At 35.7% G+C, this 24290-nt stretch overlaps 1 protein-coding gene across 26 annotated transcripts in view; it reads right to left on the minus strand.

Annotated features, from left to right (window-relative positions):
* The window catches only part of ANKS1B (ankyrin repeat and sterile alpha motif domain containing 1B), a 1023959-nt gene that overhangs the window by 859121 nt on the left and 140548 nt on the right, over positions 1-24290 (minus strand). For all 26 annotated transcript variants that reach the window (XR_011994937.1, XR_011994938.1, XR_011994935.1 and 23 more), the window contains exons 2-4: positions 17912-17992; positions 6232-6388; positions 86-382 (exon numbers count right to left, since the gene is read on the minus strand). Coding sequence is in view for 14 of the 26 variants with exons in the window: in XM_072724641.1 (XP_072580742.1) it covers positions 86-382; positions 6232-6388; positions 17912-17992 (535 nt within the window). In the remaining 12 variants the exon portion in view is untranslated. The remainder of the gene's footprint in view (positions 1-85; positions 383-6231; positions 6389-17911; positions 17993-24290) is intronic.

Below are 24290 nucleotides of genomic sequence, written 5' to 3' on the forward strand. Positions count from 1 at the left end.
TTTCTACATATAAATTTTAACAACTGTATTGCAAAGCAGAGCAAGAGAACCATCACTTTGAAAGCGTAGCTAAAAGAAGACTCACTTGACAGCTCACATCCATTCCTGCTTCCAACAGAACCTGAACAACTGCTTTGTGGCCATTTCGAGCAGCAAGGTGGAGCGGTGTGTGCTTTCTAGTGTTGCAGCTCATTAAGTTAGGGTGTGCGCTGATGATCATTTTGACCACCCTAAGTCGCCCATAGAGTGCCGCCAGATCCAAAGGTGTTTCTAGCTTACTGTTCCTGATGGTAGGATCGGTGAGCTCTTCCAAGAGAACAGCAACTACTTCTGAGTGTCCATACTGAGCTGCACAGTGCAGGGCAGTTTCATTTTCATTGTTCTGTTAAGACAAAGATATAAGATCAGGTTCTCCAGAAACTCAATTATCAAAATCTAAATAGTAATTTAAAACCAGAGTTACGGGATCCCTGGGTGGCGCAGCGGTTCGGCGCGTGCCTTTGGCCCAGGGCGCGATCCTGGAGACCCAGGATCGAATCCCACATCGGGCTCCCGGTGCATGGAGCCTGCTTCTCCCTCTGCCTGTGTCTCTGCCTCTCTCTCTCTCTCTGTGTGACTATCATAAATAAATAATAAAAAATTAAGAAAAAAAACTTTAAAACCAGAGATACTTTGAACATATGTTTCAAATTTACTAAAAGGTAAGTATGCCTAATAGCATATTTGATAAAAGTACCTATCATTTATTGCACCAAAAAAAATATTTTTTCATCATTTTAATAGGAAAAAATCAAATTTTCCCCTACATTATATATTCTAGTTTACAAGAGTGATAAATGATTTAGTCACATTAGTCAGGGGCCCTACTGGGCCCAGATGGTCAGTGTTATCTGTACTGTGCATCAAGCCTCCATGACATTTGTTAATGAGAGAGATTAATAACAATTATAACCCACTTTTAATAGACTGGCTTTCCAGAAGACAGCTGAGATGGTAAATTCTTGATAAAGATTCACAGAAAGATTTCCCAACTAAGTTTATGCAAAAAGAATGAAGACATACTGGCCCTAATATTAAATAGCATCTGTTTGAAATATAATTATGGATCGAGAGACAGACTTCGACCCACTGCCAGACAAGCTACAAGGAGTATCACAGTATTACATATGCACCTAAGAAGTGTTTCGGTTTTCAATCAAGCTATTCCTAGAAATTTAGCAAGATAAAAACTGTACCTGGATGGAGCTGGAGGGTATTATGCTAAGTGAAATAAGTCAGTCAGAGAAAGACAAATATCATATGATTTCACCCATATGTGGAATTTAAGAAACAAGACAAATGACCAAGGGAAAAAAAAAGAGACTCTTAACTATAGAGAACAAACAGATGGTTCCCAGAGGGAAGGGTATGGGGGATGGGAGAGATAGGGGATGGGGATTAAGAGTACAGTTACCTTGATTAAACCGTGAATAATAAATGGAGTTGTTGAGTCACTATATTATATGCCTGAAATGAATATAACATTGAATACAGTAATTAACATATCGACTACACTGGAGTTAATTTTTTTTTAATGTTAAAACATAGAAAACTAAACCCAGTCACAAGGCAGATGGACCTTTCAGTCCACTCAGACAGATGATGTAGGTAGATTATATATGACTATGTCAGAAGGTAGAAAGATCAGTCAGGAGAAATGAAAACAAAGACATTCTACTAACAACAACACAACAATCCTGAGTGAGGGCTCTAGAGAGGGGCAGCCATCATCAGACCTAACACTATGTATCAGGCACAATTGCATTCCAGTTTTGTGTACTCATTTCATCTTCACTCTGAGATAGATACTATCATTATTATTGCCGCTTTAAAGATGAGGAACTCAGTCACTGAGTAATTAAATGGCCTTCAAATATACTGCCACTTAGTGTTGGAACCAGGATATGAATGGAGGTTCCCTTGACCTAAAGTAATTGCTCTTTTTTTTTTTTTAAGATTTAATTTATTTATTTGAGAGAAAGAAAAGGAGCAGGGGGAGGGAGGGAGAAGCAGACTTCCCCTGATAAGCAGGGAGCCCTACATTGGGTTCGACCCAGGATCATGACCTGAGCTAAAGGTAGACGCTTAACTGACTGAGCCACCCAGGTGCCCCCCAGAGTCATTGCACTTAATATCATCTTCCACAATAACTATAACCACTGTCACTTGCTAAATGTCTAGAAACTATCTACATCATCTCATTTCTCCTACACCACACTGCCTGCCAAGTATTGCTATACTGTCAATGAAGAATAGGAAATTAGTGCTCTGAAAGCAGAATTTCTACAGATTTTGCCCAAAAACACTGAGTTGCAATAGGAATGAGCTACTTAGATAAGTGCTCTGACCATATAAATAAAAAGACAAGTAGGGTTCAAACCCAAACATAACTTAATGTCCCCAAGAGTAAATCAGACTCTGGCTCAACGGCTGAATGAGGCAGATAGGTTGAGAACAGAGAGTGAAGAGCAGAGGGAGGATTTGAAAACTTAAAGAGAAGATGGAAAAAAAAATGACCACTATGAAAGGCTTCTTACTACTTCACTTGCCAAACAAGTGTCAGAAGAGGACATCTGAAGGCCAAATTCAGAAAAAAACCTATTCCTTGGAGACAATCCAGAAGTCAAAACATGATAGATGGGGAATCCAGCTGGAGGCATTGTTTCTTCCATCAGTCTACAGGCTACTTCCTCATACAGACTGCCATATCCATGTCTACATTCCCTGATTTTTCATAAGCCTGGTAAGAAAATCAATCTATTACTCTATATCATAAAAATATGATATAAAAATATGCCTTCTGACCAAATCAAATTTTCCCTTTGTTGGAAAGAAATTCAAAACACAGCACCTCTCTGAGAAAAAGAAAAGTCAATTAGAAAAGAATGATAATCAAACACCTTTCTACATTGGCAGAGGCCTTAGCATAGGAAATTATACATGCAAAATTGAAACTTTCTCTATTAACACCATCTTCCCCTTGAGATCTGAACGATCTAACTAGTGTTAGATCGTTCAGATCTCAAGGGGAAAAAATGCCCCACTTACTTGGGAGAAAATATTCATAGAGTTTTCTTCATGATCAACACATACTTGTATGGTCACATCAGGAAGACCACAATCTCTACAACCTTTACAAGAGGCATAGTCATATATACATGTGTCCATACCAAAAAGTGATCTAAGAGAACCTGATCTGAAATAAACAGATGGTGAAGAAGCACTGATTGATAATTGCTAGTATGTCTACAATGAACGTTCTTGACCAGTTCTGAATTCCCTTTTTTTTTTACCAAATGGGTGTTCTCCAAAACACTAGGACACTTCTAGACAACGGGCAGCAGGACAAAACTGGCTGACAAAGATCTTGCTTCAAAGTAAAACTAATGAAAACCAACATTAATTAGGTTTGAGTTTTGGTAAAATGCCAAGGGAATATAGTTATGAGACAGGGGTCTTCTTGTTTTTGCCCTAATGTTAAAAAGAGAGAGAGAGAGAAGGTAAAGGGGGGGAAGAGCTGAATATACAGAGAAACATAAAATGCAAACATACGTAACATCAAAAAAGGAAAATAATTGGTTGACAAAAGGCAGGAAAGGTGTAGCAATTATAAAAATCATAATCAGGGCAAGGTCTATTTTGTTTTCAAAATTATGTTGCCCTAAAGTGACCACTCCTTCTAGGGCAGTATAGAATGATGACCGAGGCTGAAGTGCTGACACAAAACCATTAGTAAGAGTACACACTCTATCTGTCTAAACCTATCTTATCTGCAAAATGTGAATATTAGCCTTCCTTTAAGCCACAGAGTACAGTGTATAAATAAAAAGAAACAATATGAAGGAAAATGCTTTGTAAGCTTTAAATATCAAAATAAAACATAGAATCATTTTGAAAGAAGGCTGTATTAGAAACCAAAGACTACTTTCAGAAATCAGAATGAAGCCCTGATAACTCTACATAATTTACTATCATGACAGAGTATCATTATTAATGAAGAGCTGGAGCTTTGCACTAGAAAAACCTGGATTCAAATACCGAGCACTCAGTAGCTGTGATATCATGGGCAGGGTATTTAATCTCCCTAAGGTAGCTGCCCACATATATAAAATAGGAAAAAGGGATGCCTGGGTGGCTCAGCAGTTGAGTGTCTGCCTTTGGCTCAGGGCCCCCGGATCGAGTCCCACATCGGCCTCCCTGGATGGAGCCTGCTTCTCCCTCTGCCTATGTCTCTGCCCCTCTCTCTGTGGCGCTTGTGAAAAAATAAATAAATAATCTAAAATAAAATAAAATAGGAAAGATAATTGATCCCTACCTCATGCAGTAGAGCTTAGTAAGATAACACAGATGAAGTACTTTGCACACATCCTGGCATATAGTAAAGAATCCACAAGTGACAGTATATATGATGGAAATACCCATGTGCTATGGCGGAGGGCTCTGAATTAGAGTCCAAGTCTGAGTTTTAGTCCCTCAATACCATGTCTCAATAGAGGTTAATTTCTATTTTCATTCCTTTCCTCTCTTGCTTAAATACATAAAGGTTTATAAGTAATGAGTACTAATTTCTATTTTCATTCCTTTCCTCTCTTGCTTAAATACATAAAGGCTTATAAGTAATGAGTACATTTCTATCCCATGGGGGGGAGGGGGAATAAAGCTAAAATTAAAAGTTACTTTTATGAAAATAAAATTCCCACATCAGAAACTTAGGAGAAATGACACTAAATGGAACACATGGGTCAGCACTAAAGTACTACTTACATAAATACTGAAAGCATGGCATGAAAAATCTCAATAAATTTTCAATTTGCTTCCAATAGAAACCACAAGACAAAGAAACTTTCAAAAAAAATGAATTTCAAGTGTTTTTGCTTATTTTCATGTCATCCAAAAAATATTTTGCTTGTGAAAACCAACATCCTCTTGTTTAACCTTGGATTGTTTTTCCATATTATTATTTCAAGTTCACTTTGGGGCATTCAGTTTTAAGAATAACCACCAGATGGCTCATCCCACAAGTGATCTTTTAGCTTTCGATTTTTCTGAGAAACAGAACAGCATTCCCATAAAATTCCCTTAGCATGAGATCCTAGTAAAGATAGGCAGATCTGTCATTTTTTAAGACTGAATTTATGAGTGTATTCGCACAAAAATACACTGTATTTTGTGACCTATAAGCATAGAAATTTTGTGATAGGTATTAATAAGACACCTTCCGATTAATGAAACATTTTTTCCTACATACAGGAACTAAATGTTCATTTCTACAACTGCATTTTTCTGGGATAGGGGGAATGTATTTTTCTCCCCTTTGGTGTTTATAGTTAGTGCCAGTGTTTTACCTTTTTATTCTTCAGTCTGAATTTCAGTCAAAGGCCTGTAAAGTCTGTATTCATTTGAACAGTATGCTAATCACACTTTATTAGAGGTGCTTGTCCTAGAGTAACCTACTTGCATTGATATTGGACAACTGCCAACCTGCAGCTTAATGCCATGGTTGTAATTCAATTGTTGGACTGCATGCTGATTTTCAAATATAGTTTTACAAAATGGGAACAGTAGGGGGCATGCAGAGCTCAAGATGTTTGTTACCACACCGTATTAGGAGCCTGCATTTTACCTTCTGAAATCTGTGGTCTTATTTATTTAGAACACTGAGAATGGCATTCCTTTTTTCAATATGTCAGTTATGTGTACTATGAATATCATGTACTTGAAAATATTTTTTACTTTATCTGTCAGCATACTGCTACTGGTATTTTATTCAATATGCTCTGGGGATACATTCACATACATACACACAGGAAATTTTTAACTTAATACATGACTAGCAATTGTATATATTGTATTTTGCATTTTGATTCACAAAACTATTTACTGTGGAAGTGTTAGGTAAGTGGAAAGCATTACATAATGAATTCATCATCATTGTCTTAGCATTTAAATTTTTAATAAGAGAAGGCCTAATTTATATTACAAATGTGAATTCTGTTCCATCTTTATGCCCAACTTAGTACTAAGTACCTTATACAAGTGCCGAAAAATTTTTCAGTTTCTCCTTGAGGAAATTTAGCAGTGAAAAAAGGTCTTTGGCAGGGTAAAGATAGAAATAATCAGTTCTTCAAAGTGGCCTTGCCTTTGCAAACTGCTAGAAAAACTATAGCATGAGCAAATATTTGACAAGTGCACCTGTTCATTGACTCTGGAATGTGACGGTCCATGATGAATAAGAATCTTCACAATTTCTACATCTCCTTTCCAGGCAGCCAGGTGAATAGGAAAATAACCTTTGTTGTCTGCTACATTTGTTGATGCTTCATACTGAAGTAGTTTGAGAACTATGTCCCTAGAAGGGAAAAAAAAAAAAGAACAGAAATGAAAATATGGTAAATACATAGATTTCATTGAACAGATCATTATGAAAGTATACTAGATGCTGGCTGGCAATTTAGACCAAGAGATATAAAATTGGGTGTAAGAGTTATTAGACTATTCAACATTTGGCTATTTTACTTACCTAGAAAACCATCACCACCATACATACACACACACATAGCACTGACTAACCAATGAGAGTACATAATGGAATCCATTTGGGTAAAACTTACCTAATTTCATAACTGAACGAAATAAGTAAAACTTTTTTTAAAAATACCTCTTCCCATTTTTTTAAATGGAGTTTTTTTTTCAAATAGCCCATACTTGAGATTTAGCATGAAGGAAAAGCAGAGTTAAATAAGCAAACTCCTTATTTACACACACATACACACACACACACACGAATCATACTACAAAGAGACATTTAGGTAATTTATACAACATTCCTATAAGAGAGTTGGAATAAGGAATTGAAGATGCATTTCTTTCAGAAGTGTTCTATAGTTTTTAGGGTATAGATCTTTTACCTCTTTGGTTAGGTTTATTCCTCGGTATCTTATGCTTTTGGGTGCAATTGTAAATGGGATTGACTCCTTAATTTCTCTTTCTTCAGTCTCATTGTTAGTGTATAGAAATGCCATTGATTTCTGGGCATTGATTTTGTATCCTGCCACGCTACCAAATTGCTGTATGAGTTCTAGCAATCTTGGGGTGGAGGCTTTTGGGTTTTCTATGTAGAGTATAATGTCATCGGCGAAGAGGGAGAGTTTGACTTCTTCTTTGCCAATTTGAATGCCTTTAATGTCTTTTTGTTGTCTGATTGCTGAGGCGAGGACTTCCAGGACATCCACATGCAGAAGAATGAAACTGGACCACTCTCTTTGACCATACACAAAGATAAACTCAAAATGGATGAGAGATCTAAATGTGAAACAAGAGTCCATCAAAATCATAGAAGAGAACACAGGCAACACCCTTTTTGAACTTGGCCACAGTAACTTCTTGCAAGATACATCCACAAAGGCAAAAGAAACAAAAGCAAAAATGAACTACTGGGACTTCATCAAGATAAGAAGCTTTTGCACAGCAAAGGATACAGTCAACAAAACTAAAAGACAACCTACAGAATGGGAGAAGATATTTGCAAATGACATATCAGATAAAGGGCTAGTTTCCAAAATCTATAAAGAACTTATTAAACTCAACACCAAAGAAACAAACAATCCAATCATGAAATGGGCAAAAGACATGAAGAGAAATCTCACAGAGGAAGACATGGACATGGCCAACATGCACATGAGAAAATGCTCTGCATCACTGGCCATCAGGGAAATACAAATCAAAACTACAATGAGATACCACCTCACACCAGTGAGAATGGGGAAAATTAACAAGGCAGGAAACAACAAATGTTGGAGAGGATGCGGAGAAAAGGGCACCCTCTTACACTGTTGGTGGGAATGTGAACTGGTGCAGCCACTCTGGAAAACTGTGTGGAGGTTCCTCAAAGAGTTAAAAATAGACCTGCCCTACGACCCAGCAATTGCACTGTTGGGGATTTACCCCAAAGATTCAGATGCAATGAAACGTCGGGACACCTGCACCCCGATGTTTCTATCAGCAATGGCCACAATAGCCAAACTGTGGAAGGAGCCTCGGTGTCCATCAAAAGATGAATGGATAAAGAATAAATAAATAATAAATAAAAAATAAATAAATAAATAAATAAATAAATAAATAAATAAATAAATAATAAAGAATGGATAAAGTGGTTTATGTATACAGTGGAATATTACTCAGCAATTAGAAACGACAAATACCCACCATTTGCTTCAACGTGGATGGAGCTGGAGGGTATTATGCTGAGTGAAATAAGTCAATCGGAGAAGGACAAACAGTGTATGTTCTCATTCATTTGGGGAATATGAATAATAGTGAAAGGGAATATAAAGGAAGGGAAAAGAAATGTTGGGAAATATCAGGAAGGGAGACAGAACATAAAGACTCCTAACTCGGGGAAACGAACTAGGGGTGGTGGAAGGGGAGGAGGGCGGGTGTTGGAGGGGAATGGGTGACGGGCACTGAGGTGGACACTTGACGGGATGAGCACTGGGTGTTTTTCTGTATGTTGGTAAATTGAACACCAATAAAAATTAATTAAAAAAAACAATTAAAAAAAAAAGGAATTGAAGATGCAGATGAAAGAGAAAGCAGACAGCACATTAGAAAAGGGGAGGGAAGTTTAGTAACTTTTCAGCCATGGCACACAACATATTTTGAATATGTGCTATTTATACTTCTGCACTCCTTCACCTCTCTGTTCCAAACTAAGAGATAATATTAAGAAGGAATTCATTCATGAGACAAGTTCCACCACTGATGCAATATCAGTTCATACATAATGAATGTATTCATTCATTCATATTCATATAGACTCCATCTATAAGCATCTTGTACTCAATCCCCACCAAGTCTTCAAAGTAAAAATTCTAAACTGCAATACTCAAACTCAAGAAGATTTATTAATTTTTGGTATTATATTGAATTTTTATCAACCAATCAAAAATAGTAATTCTAAACAAAAACTATATTTTTACTTGGAAGCATTTATCACACAAATTCTAAAACTTACTAAATGAAATTCTACACAGGTATACACACACACACACACACACACACACACATACATACAGTTACAATGAATTCTAACATTATTTCTGTACATAACAAATCATGGTAGGAAGAACAGATGTAACATAACTAAATTTAAACATCTCATGAAGCCAGACTTTAAATGTAAAGTAACAAGAAAAATTGGAGGAAGTCTGAATAGATGTTAGAACTCAAAGAGCTACCCACCCCCTGCAACAAGCACACAAAATAGACATGATACAAACATTACAGTAAATGGTAAAATATAATGCCCAGAATATGGTCTAAACCTGTAAAAGGGGGCAGTATATACCACCCCAAAATATACTTCTCTGGCATAAGGATTATTTTAGGCCAATTACTTTTAAGAAAGAGTAAATACTGTTAAAGCTCTGAAAACAGAATAAGGAGTTACCCTTTTGTAAGAGACATTTTATAAGAAAATCTCCATTTGTAAAGGAGTCTCCCTCTTTGTTTTTGTTTTTTTAAGATTTTATTTGTTTATTCATGAGAGACACAGAGATAGAGAGATAGAGAGAGGCAGAGACACAGGCAGAGGGAGAAGCAGGCTCCATGCAGGCAGGGAGCCTGACGCGGGACTCCATCCTGGGTCTCCAGGATCAGACCCTGGACTGAAGGCCGCGCTAAACTGCTGAGCCACCCGGGCTGCCTGAAGAGTCTCCCTCTTTGTATCAGAAAATGATCATGGACTCTAAATCTCTAGAAACTTTTATCAAGGGAGAAGGCCACAACTTAAATCTGAGTAACAACCCCATAACTTGTTCACTGTCCTTTTCTTAATAATCCCCATAACTAGTTCCCCTCAACAAACATCTTTTTATGTTTAGTAGGAAATGGTTTTTAAGGAGGTGGCAGGGGCCATTTCAGGGAATTAACTCAGTTTTTCTGGGTATCTCTCATGTGTACAAGAGGTATACATATTATTACACTTCTTGTTTTCCTCCTATTAATTTACCTTTTTATTATGGGGAGGGACAAGGAGTTCCTCAGCCAAGAACCTAGAAGGGTGAAAGGATAATTATTCTTTCTCCCCCACGTATGAAACACTGGTCTTTATAGATAAATGTATAAAATTATGATAAGGAACCAAGAATATGTTGTAGAAATATTTAGAAAGTTTCAAGGAATCCTAACTTTCTAATGATAAAATTTCAGAGAAAATAAGAATTAAATCTCACTTTAGCATTCTTTTTAAGAACCAGTATTTTTTATAAAACCTGAATTTAGAAAGATTTGGATCTGAGTCCTAGCTGCACAAACTACCTAATCATGTGACCTCTGGAGAAATTATTTAGTCCTGTCTTTGTTTTTCTTTTCTGTAGGTGATATTGCAATAATAATAATAATAATACCTACTGGTCAAGACTGGTAAGAGTTTAAATGAGATCACAGAAGAGAAGCCACTCAATAAATAGTAAAGTACTATACAAAAATATAAGTTCTTGCCCCAAGTGAAAACAAATTCCTTTAAAAATAAAAATGCTTCCAGCAAATTACCTTTGCAAAGACAAATGTGAAAATCAGAAGGACACTAGAAGGTTGTTGGGTTCATGTATTTCTGCTCACCTCCCTGCCATGAAAAACTTATTATATAGGATCTTCCATTCTGAGATAAATAACTACAATGTGGTAAGAAGGATTCAATACAAATTAATAAAAAAGCAGTTAAAAATCAGAGTATCTGGTTTAAAGTTCCAACTCTCTACTACTTACTAATTTGGTTACCTTGGGCAAATCAAATAGCCTCTATTAGTCTTTCAGATATTGTTAAAATAGAATTCAGAGACGACATCTTCCTGCCAGTCTCAAAAGGGTTGTGGGGTGAATCAAATGAAAAACAGATATGACTGTAAAACTATATACAAACAAACACCAGTCTCAAGGCAAGCTGCAGCAATGTTTAAGAATCCTAGTGACTTTTTAAAATGAAACATTTCAGCATTTAATAAACGGTAAAATAATACCAAAAGAAGACACAGTTAAACACCTAGATCCAAAAAGTAGAATTCATACTACTCACAAAATAGCCTTCTCCAAATTCATATATCAGAGAAAGATTCTTATGTGAAGAGTTTTAACTTTATTCCTCAATGCCTACCAAATAAAAAAAATAATCTGAAACCTCTAAAAACATTTGCTTTCAAAGGATAAAGAGTTTATCAATTCCATTTTCTTTTATTCTCATGAAATCCATTCAGCATATAATTTGTTCTTTGGCTCAATTCTTGTTGACAATTTCTAATAACATATGTAATATACATCCATTCTTTATCAGGAAGATTGACAAAACTGAAAAAACGAGGGATCCCTGGGTGGCTCAGCGGTTTGGCGCCTGCCTTTGGCCCAGGGCGCAATCCTGGAGACCCGGGATCGAATCCCACATCAGGCTCCCGGTGCATGGAGCCTGCTTCTCCCTCTGCCTATGTCTCTGCCTCTCTCTCTCTCTCTGTATGACTATCATAAATAAATAATTAAAAAAAAAAAAAAAAAAACGAACTTACTGACATTTATATTGTGTCATATTACCACTACCTAATATCTAAATCTGAAAAGGATAATCTGTATGCCTATGAAATTACCTTTGGTGAACACTAGAATCCTAACTAAACACTATTATATTTACAATTTTTTAAAAATATTCATTTTATTAAATTTATTTTTTTAAGATTTATTTATTTTACAGAAAGAGAGAGAGAGAGACTGCCAATAAGAGAAAAGGCAGAGGGAGAAGGAGAAGAAGAGAAGCAGTCTGCCCACTGGGTAGGGAGCCCTGCCTGGGGCTCTGTCCCAGGATCCTGAGATCATGACCTAAGCCAAAATCAAAGAGTCAGATGCTTAACTAACTGAGCCACTCAGGTGCCCTAAATTTGTTTATTTTTAAATTTAAATTTATTTTTAAATTTGTATTTAAGTTCTACCTTTCATCTTATTCAGAGATATCAGCTAATGAATTGGCATGGCTCAAATTTCTAATGTGAAAACATATTGATGAACAACTATACAGTTATATTTCTGATAAAAATGTGCCTGTTGGTCATACTGAATCATAAATAAAATATTAATCAACAAATTGCCATTTATTCTTTCTTATGATGTATCCATGTAGATCACAAGTGATATGTATTAAACAGGCCATTTTCCTCCAGATTCTAAAAGAATAAATTAAATTTCAGGTACTATCTAGAATATGTAAACTAGAAGGGTATTTAACACTAGGATCCTACTACCCAAATCAGTATTACTGATTTTCATTTTGATTCAAGCTGTACTTTATATCTATCTTTCCAAGGTATCAACAAATGAACATGCTGACTGTACTTCATTACTAGGTACGAAATATTAGGTTATATTGATGAATAATGTTTATAAAATAGAAAACAGAAATAACACCTGTGTCTTGATCATAAGGTGGCATTCTTTCCGACATACAGTATTTCATAAGTAATAATTACTGTAAAATCTTAAAGTAAATGTGGTCAAAGAGATCATAGAAAAAAAAATTCCATTTCCCAGGAATAAAACAAAATACCAAATTTAATAATAATGCAATTTAAATCAGTGCAACATTTTGCAGCTTAAAGCTAATATACAAGTGCAGGTAAAAATAGTAATTCTAAAGGTACTGATTTTTGCTACTATATTTAATATGTTTCCTTTTTTGATAGATATACTTCTAATTCACAGGAGAGATCTTTTAAGTTTCAAAATATGTTCTGAGCAAAATTAAGTTAATTGGGAAGGTTCACCATTCAAATTTCTTGACCTCAAAAGCGAATTTCCGCATAATTAAATCAAAACCAAAGACATTTATTGTGTTACATCCTCCCTCGTCAGTAGTCCAAAGAACTTTGAAATAAATGCAAATCATCCTCATATGGATATAGTATTAACTAACTAATGAAAGTCACACATTAACTAAGACCCTTTTGATTTCAGACTTTCTTAAAGATTTTACTTCTCCTTAACAGAAATAGAGTTACAAATGTATTTGACATGGTCAAAAGACTTTAGGACAATCCACTCCATTTCCTAACTGGAGCTCCTTTTTATACTGAATTCACTTTCAAAGATTTCCAGAGAGAGTGAATAAGAGCAAATTTTAACTAGTTAATATCCTTATCCAGGAAAGAAACAATCCGATCAAAATTATTTCTAGGTTATCCAAAGAGAAACTTCATGGACAAGACTAGGCAAATTTTTAGAGGAAGTTCTCCTCTTTCATCAGAAAACCTAAGAAAGAGTCAATCAAAAGTACCCATAACTTACTATCTGGATTCTAGATACAATTTGAGATGCAGTTTGGATTTCAGACAAAGGAGTCTAGGATTCAAGTGTTAAAGAATGAAAAGCAAGAATAGAAAATACTTAAGCCTAACACATCGCAAAGAATATACGTATTTCAAAGATATAAATGATAACAATTTAGTGCAAACAATTCTCAAAACAGCATCCAAGAATCACAATGCGCCCAATATAGCTTAATGAGATGAGACTTAACAGGAAAAAGAGAAAAGGAATAATTTGCTAAGAGAAGGAGAGCCCAAATATGAATACACGTGTATGGTAAAACCTTACAGAGGACAGTAAGATTATTGTTTTAAAAACATGAGAAAAAGAGAAGAGGAGAGGAGAGAGGAAGGAAGGAAAAAGGGAAAGAGGTGGGGAGGAAGGAAGTGAGAGAACGAGAAAGAGAAGGAAGGAGGGAAAGAGGGAAGAAGAAAGGCAGAAAGGCAGGCCAGCTGGCTGGCTAATGTCTATTCAGAAGAGAATTAAGAGAGCCAAATTTTTAGCAGAAATACATGAGAGAGAAAATGAATACTCCATATTTTAAAAAAGAAAAACAGAAATAGATAGGTCCCTTGCCTGTCTTATAAAATAGTCATTTCTAGTGGATGTTGTTCTACTAACCATGTTTTTTTTCTATCATATAAAAGTAATAACTTTCTAATCTGCAATTACAAATGACCCAGGAAATCACTGAGAGAAGTACATTTTCTATTGTGTCCAAGTTGGCTAAGTGGAGATGAATTGTTCATTGTGAAATAATGTATTTCAGGTACAAAATTCTGTTTCACTTGTGGATTAACTAGAGTTGATAAACAAGAGCCCCCAATAAAAAATACAGAACGAGAGGATATAATACAGGCTTAATTTGCAGTATGAGGGCTTCGATTGTGTGCTAAGGGTAGGAGAAAAGCCTGTGTTCAAAGCAAAAGAATAAACTACAGAACCCTATAATATTACTGCTAGCTTTATGATTTCATGAACTTTAGCCTAAATATCATAATGTTTTCAGAAACAATCCATAGCTGATGGCTACAACAATAGCAACAAACATGGAAATGATGTGTTTTTGTGTTGACTGCTAAGGTTTGCTTGGGAAGAATACAAAATCATCAATTGTTATTACCTTGCTAAGTGAGAATAGCAAAGGCAAAGAAAAGAAAAAAAAAATCCTTCTCTGGTTCTGAGATATATTCTACGACATTTTTTTCTCCTTCAAATATCTTTTCTTAAGCCAATATTAAAATTAGCATTCAATGTGAACACAGTAGTTGATGATAATGGGAGGCAGCCCAGAAATAGATAATAGAACAGAGAAAAGCCAGCAAGAGTTTAGGAAACTGATGTGCATAGAGCCACAAAAGGAAGATAATGTAGAGAGCATTGGTAAAAGCATGCACTCAGAACTCAAACACTTAAACTCTAAACATAGCTCCACCCTAATATCTAAGTGATCACTACATCATTTATCCAGAATGAGGTTGTTTCCTCCATCTGGCTAAACGGGGCAGGATTGAATAAACCATCTCTACTTTTAAAAATCCATGGGTAGGGCAGCCCAGGTGGCTCAGCGGTTTAGCACTGCCTTCAGCCCAGGGAATGATCCTGGAGTCTGGGGATCGAGTCCCACATCGGGCTCCCTGCATGGAGCCTGCTTCTCCCTCTGCCTGTGTCTCTGCCTCTCTCTCTCTCTCTCTCTCTCTCTCTCTCTCTCTCTCTGTCTTGTGAATAAATAAATTAAATCTTAAAAAAACATAAGAATAAAAAAAATAAAAATCCACGGGTAATTTAAAGAAATAATACATTCTAGATGAAAATCTGTATTTCAGAATTATAACATCATACTACATAACTGAGCCACAAATACCAAAACAGGTATCATAAGGTATTATAATGGAAAGGAACAATGGAAGATATGGAAGATATCCAGCCTATGTGTTCAGTACACTGAACTGAGCCCAAGATGGGGTATTAAATGACTCAAGATACATAAGTAGCAGAGATGGGAAGATGGGATTAGAATTCTGCTTTTTCCCAATGCCTATAAACTGATACTGAGTAAAATCTTCCTGGAAAGTGTTAAAAAAAAAAAAGGATCTTCATATAAGAGTGAAGCAAAGATATATAATTCTCAGAGAATATGCAGTTAAAGAGATCTTAAAAGATATCTAAGACATCTAGTCAAATCCCCCCTCTCTTTATGATCATAATGACTGCTGATCAATTTGCTTAAATTTATCTTTACTTGTATATTGCTAACAGAAACAAAAAATTATGCAGTGAGCCATAGGGAAACATATCCCAATGATTAGAACTTGATAGACCATCATGTATAAATCAATAACATTTACTAAAATACTGAAAACCATGGATGGATATGAATGCTAATCCATTTTGGAGCAACATTATTTTGAGAAGTGCTTATAATGAAAATTTGAGAACAAAAAGAGTAGCTCTAGTGCTCAAGCTCAAGATCTTCTGTCCATTAGATTTGATAATCTGTCTTCCCAATTACTTTTCCTAACTGGAATTCTCCTAAATACACACATATGATGACCAAAGAAGCAATCAGAATTGTATTTCTTGGGCTGATTTCATTTGGCTTCATTCCTGATGACCCAGGTACAAAGAAGAATAAATAGTAATCCCTTTAAAACATTCAGGTGGTGAGGATCCATACACATTTTACACTCTACAGGAAGATAACTATATATTTTTTTAAGATTTTATTTATTTATTTATTTATTTATTTATTTATTTATTTATTCATGAAAAACACAGAGAGAGAGAGAGGCAGAGACACAGGCAGAAGGAGAAGGAGGCTCCATGCAGGGAGCCCGATGTGAACTCAATCCCGGGACTCCAGGATCACGCCCTGGGCCAAAGGCAGGTGCTAAATTGCTGAGCCACCCAGGGATCTCCAACAATAAATTTTTTTAAAAAGACCCAGCAAAATAAAAGGTTCTAAGTTAGATGTATAAGATGACATAATCCAGAATAGGGACTGGATAAAAAGAAATGCCATTTTGGAATTCTAATACTAAGAATCCAAACGATGAAACATTATGTTTGCGATTATATGTAAAATTATACATGAGTGGACACATAGAGAGACAGCTCCATATCCAAACAGAAAGACAATGTTAGATTTATGCAATAAATTTAAAGATAAAAAATTTCATAGTGATAAATGACAAAAATGGTGTTTCTTGTGTGAGAACTTCAAGGCTACAAAATGTGATCAAGTGTGACTTGATCTTGTATCTCAATTCAAAGAATAAAACCAAGGTTAGGTGGGAAAGCAAAAGGTAACCAGCTTTTTTTTTTTTTTTTTGTAACTAGCATTTCTAAGGCAATAATTACTGCATCTAAAAAACTGAAGTAAAATGTGGGTACCTGGCTCACTTGGTCAGTTAAGCACTGACTCTTGGTTTTGGCTCAGATCACGATTTCATAGGTCATGCGACTGAGGCCTATGTAAGGCTCCACGCTTAGTGGGAAGTCTGCTTGAAGATTCTCTCCCTCTGCCTCCCCCCCACCCCCCCACCCCCGGGGGGTGCATGCATGTACATGCTGTCTCTCTTTTTCTAAAATAAATAAATCTTGGGATGCCTGGGTGGCTCAGTGGTTGACCATCTGCCTTTGCCTCAGGGCATGATCCCAGGATCCTGGGATTCTCCCTCTGCCTATGTCTCTTCCTCTCTCTCTGTGTGTCTCTCATGAATAAATAAAATATTTTTTAAAAAATTTGAAAGTCTTAAAAATAAATAAATCTTTAAAAAACTTAAGTAAAATGAAATGATCTAAATCTGAAAAGACTAATTTGGATCATTAGAGCAAAGGAAAAATGGATGAAGAGTCCTTTTCCTTCTGATGGGGGAGAACAGAACATCTGAATCATTCAGACTCCCCACATTTTGTCAGTAACCTAGGTAACCTAGGTAAAACACTAGAAATGAATTGATGGTTATGGCTACACATTCTTTTACTGCCCATACTGTAGACCATCACATTATTGAAACATAATTCCATAGGTTAAAGAAACTTAAAACCATAAAAACTATCCTCAATGACAAAGAAAAGGCATGTTACCTAAATTTGAAGGATTTTGAAGTGGCTAATATAAGCGCCAATGGCTCATATTCATAGTAAGAATATATTAAGATTTTATTCTTGGTGAATACTCCCCATGTTGGATAAAGACACCCAAAAAAGGTAGGGTGGCATTCCTACCTGGTTTTATCCCACTCCCTCCTGAAAGACACACATAACTAACACATCTTGTCATTTCTTTCATTCTCCTTGTATGATATTTGACTATTTTTGAACAATTCTCTCAGTTTATACTGTGTACATCCCTACCAAGGAACATTCCTACCAAGTATAAATTGTCAGTGTTGCCACCTGGTGCCTCTTCAAATTCACCTAAGCCCAGGGAACTCATGGCAACATGAGATAGGTATCATTGACATAATTAACTTCATCACATATAATTAAATACATGAGGTTTCTAGTCCAAATAAGTAGCACTTACTTATGTCCATTTAAGGCTGCATGGTGTAAAGCAGTGTAACCCGAACTGTCTGTGCAGTTCACATTGGGGCCTCGCCAGATGCTGCAAATAAAGCACAAGTGCAGAGTTAACAGTTAAGCAGAATCCTGCTTTGAAAAACAAAAAGAAGCCTGATAGTCCCACAGCCGGCAGCATGTTGCATAAGAAAATTTTAGTCATGTAGAAAATGAATGCCATCTTTCATGCATTCTCCTTGGAACAATAACTTCATTTATTTGATGTAAGGAAATTATTAGGGAATATAACCACCTTCAGAAATTATTAGTGAATGTAGGCCTACTGCTACATACTAAAATCTGAATGCAAAAATTCCCTGTTACTTTATACCATTACTTAAATACTGGAAGCAATTGACACTCAGCTACTATGTTTTACACCAAAGAATAAAGATTTATGACACCTGCCTCCTCCATTTTAACACAGTCCTTCTGATATGGCAGAGATTTATATAAGTTAAAAGATATTTCTGCATTATGGGAAGAATATAAACTTTTCTTGCTGTTCAAATGCTACTAAGAAAATCAGTATTTCATACTTGAAAATATAATTGAAGATTTGAGCTGCTGTAATCCACAAGATTATAATGGTTTTCAAGATATCATTTTACAACACAACATATTTTGAAGATAATGTAACTATATAAAATGGTCCATTTTATCCTTGATCACTACTATTATAGAAACTATTTTTAGCTTTTGAAAACATAAGGCATTGAAAGTCACCTTTCAAAAACTAGACCAAAAAATTACTTTATCTGGCATTCTTGACAATATTAAACCCATAAAAACTAAGGTCTAGAGATCTCCACAGAAGATGGTAGAAGAGGACCCTAAATTCACCTCCTCCCACATATACTAGGTAACACTCACCTAAATGCCAATAACCTAGAAAACAATCGGAAGACAAGCAGAACAGACTTCACACCTAAATGTCAAGGAGAGGCAATCCTGAGAAGGGTAGGAAGGGCATAGATGCAGTGGAGAACTAAAAATCCCTTAGGTCTGGCTACCAGAGGAAGGGAGCCATAGGCACATAGAGGGCTGAGAAACAGACTATCATACTGGGAAACCTGCAACAGAAGATGAATCCTCACAACACTTAGCTTTGAACATCAAAGGGATCAAATTATGTGAGTTCTTACAACCAGAAGGACTTAAAGCCTGGAACTTTAGATATCGAAGCTGGGCTCTGGGAGAACCTGAAGAGTAAAGGAAGTTGAGTTTCTGCCCTTAAAGAAACACCACAACAAACAGTCCTCAGAGATATAACTTAGAAGCATCAGTTTGAAAGGCACATGGGATGCACAGAAGGGAGAGTTAATTATTGATATCAGAGTTCCTGATGGACTTCCAGGAACAAAAGAGCTGGCAGGTGCCATTTCATTCCCCTACCCCCCATAATAATCCTACAGCCACCTGTGGGAACCAGCAGCGTGCAGGCCTTAACTATCTAACATGCTCACCCTGCACCCTGCCCCCTCCAAGCACACCTGCCTCCGTCCAGGAGCAGCAGATGGCCTCCACCACTATCCCCACAGATAGGACAAATCTTGCCAGCATCATGTTTCCTCACATTTCACAGAGGATACTGATACCTTGTTAAATCTGCAACTCCCACCTGCACACACACACTATGGCATTTCCTTGCCAGACCAGAGTTCTGACACAGCAGCACATCCCCATAAGAAAGGGAAAGTGCCACTTCACTTAAAGTACATGCCCTGCCCTCTACGTTCAAGGGCAAGAGACTAGCTGACTTTCCTAACACAGAGAATCAGACCTAGAGAGTAAGGCTGAATGAATATGTCCCAATTGAAGGAAGACAAAGTCAAACCAAGAGACATAGCAGAATGGATATACGCAAGATCTTGAAAGAAAATTTAAAGTAATGATCATAAAGATACTCAATGGACTTGAGAAGAGTGAAGGACATTAGTGAGACCCTCAAGACAGAGATAAAAAGAATCAATCAGAGGAGAAGAACACGATAACTGAAATTAAAAATACATTCAATAGATCAAATAGCAGGCTAAAGGAAGCAGAGGAGTGAATCAGCAACCTGGAAGACAAAGTAATAGAATATAATCAAGCTGAGCAGGTGAAAGAGCCGCATATTTTCCACTCTATGCAAAATAAGAGTGGACTTGGGGAACTCAAAGACTCCACAAGCTTAATAACATTCACATTATAGGGATTCAAGGAGTAGAGAAAGAAAACAGAAAATGTCTTTAAAGAAATGATAGCTGAAAACTTTTCTGAGAAAGAAACTGATAACCAGATCCAGGAGGCACTGAATTCCCCAACAAAATCAACCCAAAAGGGTCCACACCAAGACACATAGTCATTTCAAGGGCAAAAATTAGTGATTAAGAAAAAAAAAATGTTAAAAGCGGTAAGGAATAAGAAGACAGTTTCATACAAGGGAACTCCATAAGACTATCAGTAGATTTTTCAGTAGAAACTTTGAGGCCAGAAGGGAGTAACATAATATATTCAAAGTGCTGAAATGGAAAAATTTGCAGCCAACAGTACTTTATCCAGCAAGACCATCCTTCAGAATAGGAGAGAGAAAGAGTTTCTAGGGAAAAACAACAACAACAACAACAAAGGAGTTCATGATCACTAAACCAGCCCTACAAGAAATATTAAAGGGGACTCTGAGAAATGAAAGACCATTAGTGTCTCACAAAAAAAATAACTACTATCTACAAAAATGAGCCAAAGTATTCACAAGATAAAAGAATGTAAAATATGGTACCATATACAGAAACTGTGTTTGGGAAGAGGAGTAAAGAATGAGTTCAAACTTAAGTGACCACCAATTTCACATAGATTGCTATATGCAGATGTTATATACAAACCTAATAGTAACAAAAAATCAAAAACCAATAATAGATATACAAAGAAAAGGAAATTCAAGTATCTCACTAAAGAAAAGCTGGCAAACCATGAAAGAGAGCAAGAAAAGAAAGAATCAGAGAAAATTATAAAAACAAGTAACAAAGTTACAGAAAACAAGTAACAAAATGGCAATAAATACACTATCAATAATTACACCAAATATAAATGGATTAACTGCTCCAATCAAAACATATGGTGACAGAGTGTATTAAAAAAATAAGACCTAATCTATGTATGCTTTACAAGAGACTAATTTTAGACCTAAATACATGCATATTGAAAGTGAGGGGATGAAGAAATATTTATCACGCAAATAGATGTCAAAAGAAAGCTGAGGTAGCATATTTATATTAGGCAAAACAGACATTAAAACAAAGACTGAAAAAGAGACAAAGACACCAAATAATATAAAGGGTACAGTCCAACAAGAAGATGTAAAAAATTTAAATATTCATGTACCAAATGTGGGAGGAACCGAATACATAAAACAGTTAATAACAAACATAAAGGAACTAATTGATAGTAATACAATAATAGCACAGGACTTTAATATTCCACTCATGTCAATGGACAGATGATCCAAACAGAAAATTAACAAGGAAATGATGCCTTTGAATGACATCCTGGACCAGATGGATTTAACAAATATATATAGAATACTCAATCTTAAAATAGCAGAATACATATTATTTTCAAGCATATATGGAACATCCTCCAGAATAGATAATATAGTAGGCTACAAATCAGTTCTCTACAAAACACAAAAAGCTCAAAGTCACACTATGCATCTTCTCTAACAATGCTAGGAAACTAGAAATCCACCATAAGAAAAAATATTGAGAGAAAACAAATACATGGAGGCTTAATAACATGCTACTAGATAATGAATGTCAACCAAGAAATCAAACGAGAAGTAAAAAATTACATGGGGAAAATTTTTAAATGAAAACGCAACTGTACAAAATCTCTAGGATGCAGGAAAAGTGGTGCTAAGAGGGAATTTTATAGCAATACAGACTTACCTCAAAAAGCAAGAAAACTCCCAAATAAACAACCTAACCTTAAACCTAATGCAGCTAAGAAAAAGGAGAACCAACAAAATCTAAAACCATCAGGAGGAAGGAAATAAGGAGTGAAGCAAAAATGTATGATACAGAAACTAAAAAAAAAAAAAAACAATGAAACCAGGAGCTGGTTCTTTGAAAAGATCAATAAAATTGGTAAACCTTTTGTAACGCTCATAAAAAAAAAAATTCACAAATTAAAAAAAAAAACAAGAAAGACACCACAGAAGTACAAAGGACTATAAGAGAATATTATGAAAAATTATATACCAATAATTTGGACAAACTAGAAAAAATGGAGAAATTCCTGGAAACGTATCACTTCCAAAAACTGAAGCTGGAAGAAATGGAAAATTTAGACAGGCTGATTACAATAAACAATGCAACTGAATCAGTAATCAAAAAGCTCCCAAAACAAACAAAAGTCTAGGAGCAGACAGCTTCACAGGCTACTTCTACCAAACATTTAATACCTGTTATTTTCAAACTATTCCAAAAAATAGAAGAGGAAAGAAAACTCCCAAATTCATTCCATGAAGCCAGAATTACCTTGATACCAAAACCAGATAAAGACACCACACACACAAAAAGAACTACAGACCAGTATCTCTAATGAATATAGATGCAAAAATTCTCAATAGTGGCAAACTGAATCCAATGACACATTAAAAACATTATTCACCACAATCATATGGGATTTATTTCCAGGGTGCAAGGTGGTTCAGTACTCACAAATCTATCAACATAATGCATCACATCTATAAGAGAAAGGATAAAAACCACACGATCATTTCAATAGATGCAGAAAAAGCATCTGACAAAGTGTAACATCCATTCATGATAAAAACCCTCAACAAAGCAGGTTTAGAGAGAACATACCTCAACACATAAAGGCCATATATGAAAAACCCACAGCAAACATCATACTTAATGGGGGAAAAACTAAGAGCTTATCCCCTAAGGTCAGGAACAAGGATATCGGTCTGTTCTCAGCACTCTTATTCAACATAGTAATGGAAGTCCTAACCACAGCCATTAGACAACACAAAGAAATAAGAGGCATACAAACTGGTAGAAGAAGTATAATTTTCAATATTTACAGATGACATGATGCTATATATAGAAAACCTGAAATACTCCACTAGAAAACTACTAGAATTGAAATGAATTCTGTAAAGTCACAGGGTACAAAATCAATGTACAGAAATCTGTTGCATTTCTATACACTAATAATGAAGCAGCAGAGAGAGAAACTAAGAAACCAAACCCATTCATAACTGCGCCAAAAAGAAAGACTAAATGTAACCAAAGAGGTGAAACATGTCTACTCAGAAACAATACAACATTGTTGAAAGAAATTGAAGGGACACTTGGGTGGCTCAGCAGTTGAGCGTCTGCCTTTGGCTCAGGGCATAATCTCGGAATCCTGGGATTGAGTCCCACACTGGGCTTCCTGCATGGAGCCTGCTTCTTCTCTGCCTATGTCTCTTGCCTCTCTCTGTGTGTCTCTCATGAATAAATAAATAAAATCTTTTTTTAAAAAAAGGAAAAAATTGAAGATGACACAAAGAAATGGGAAGACAGTTCATTGTCATGGATTGGAAGAACAAATATTATTCAAATATCTATACTACCCAAAGCAATTTGCACATTTAATGTATGTAATCCCTGTCAATCAGAATATCAACAGCATTTTTCACAGAACTAGAACAATCCTAAAATTTGTATGGAATCACAAAAGACCCTGAATAGCCAAAGCAATCTTGAAAAAGGAAAAACCTGGAGGAATCACAATTCCAGACTTTAACTTGATTACAAAGCTGTACTAATAAAAAAAACAATATGGTACTGGCACAAAAATAGACATAGATCAATGGAACAGAATACAAAACCCAGAAATCAACTCACAATTAAATGGTCACTTAATCTTTGATAAAGAAGGCAAAAATATGCAATAGTAAGAAGACATTCTCTTCAACAAATGATGCTGGGAAAACTGGACAGCTACACACAAAAGAATGAAAGTGGACACGTTCTTACACTGTATACAAAAATAAACTCAAGATAGATTAAGGGCCTAAATGTGAGATATGAAACCATAAAACTTCTAGAGTTGAGCACAGGCAGTAATTTCTCTGACATTGGCCATATTAAAATCCTTCGAGATATGTCTCCTGAAGTAAGAGAAATAAAAACAAACATAAATTATTGGGCCTACATCAACATAAAAAGCTTCTGCACAACAAAGAAAAGAGTCAACAGAACTAAAAGACAACATACTGATTGGAAGAAGATATGTGCTAATTATAAAGGGTTAGTACCCCAAATATATAAAGACCTAATACAACTCAACACCAAAAAAAATCAAATAATCCA

This window comes from Vulpes vulpes, chromosome 10, assembly GCF_048418805.1.
Source record: "Vulpes vulpes isolate BD-2025 chromosome 10, VulVul3, whole genome shotgun sequence".
In the NCBI taxonomy this organism is placed as follows: Eukaryota; Metazoa; Chordata; class Mammalia; order Carnivora; family Canidae; genus Vulpes; species Vulpes vulpes.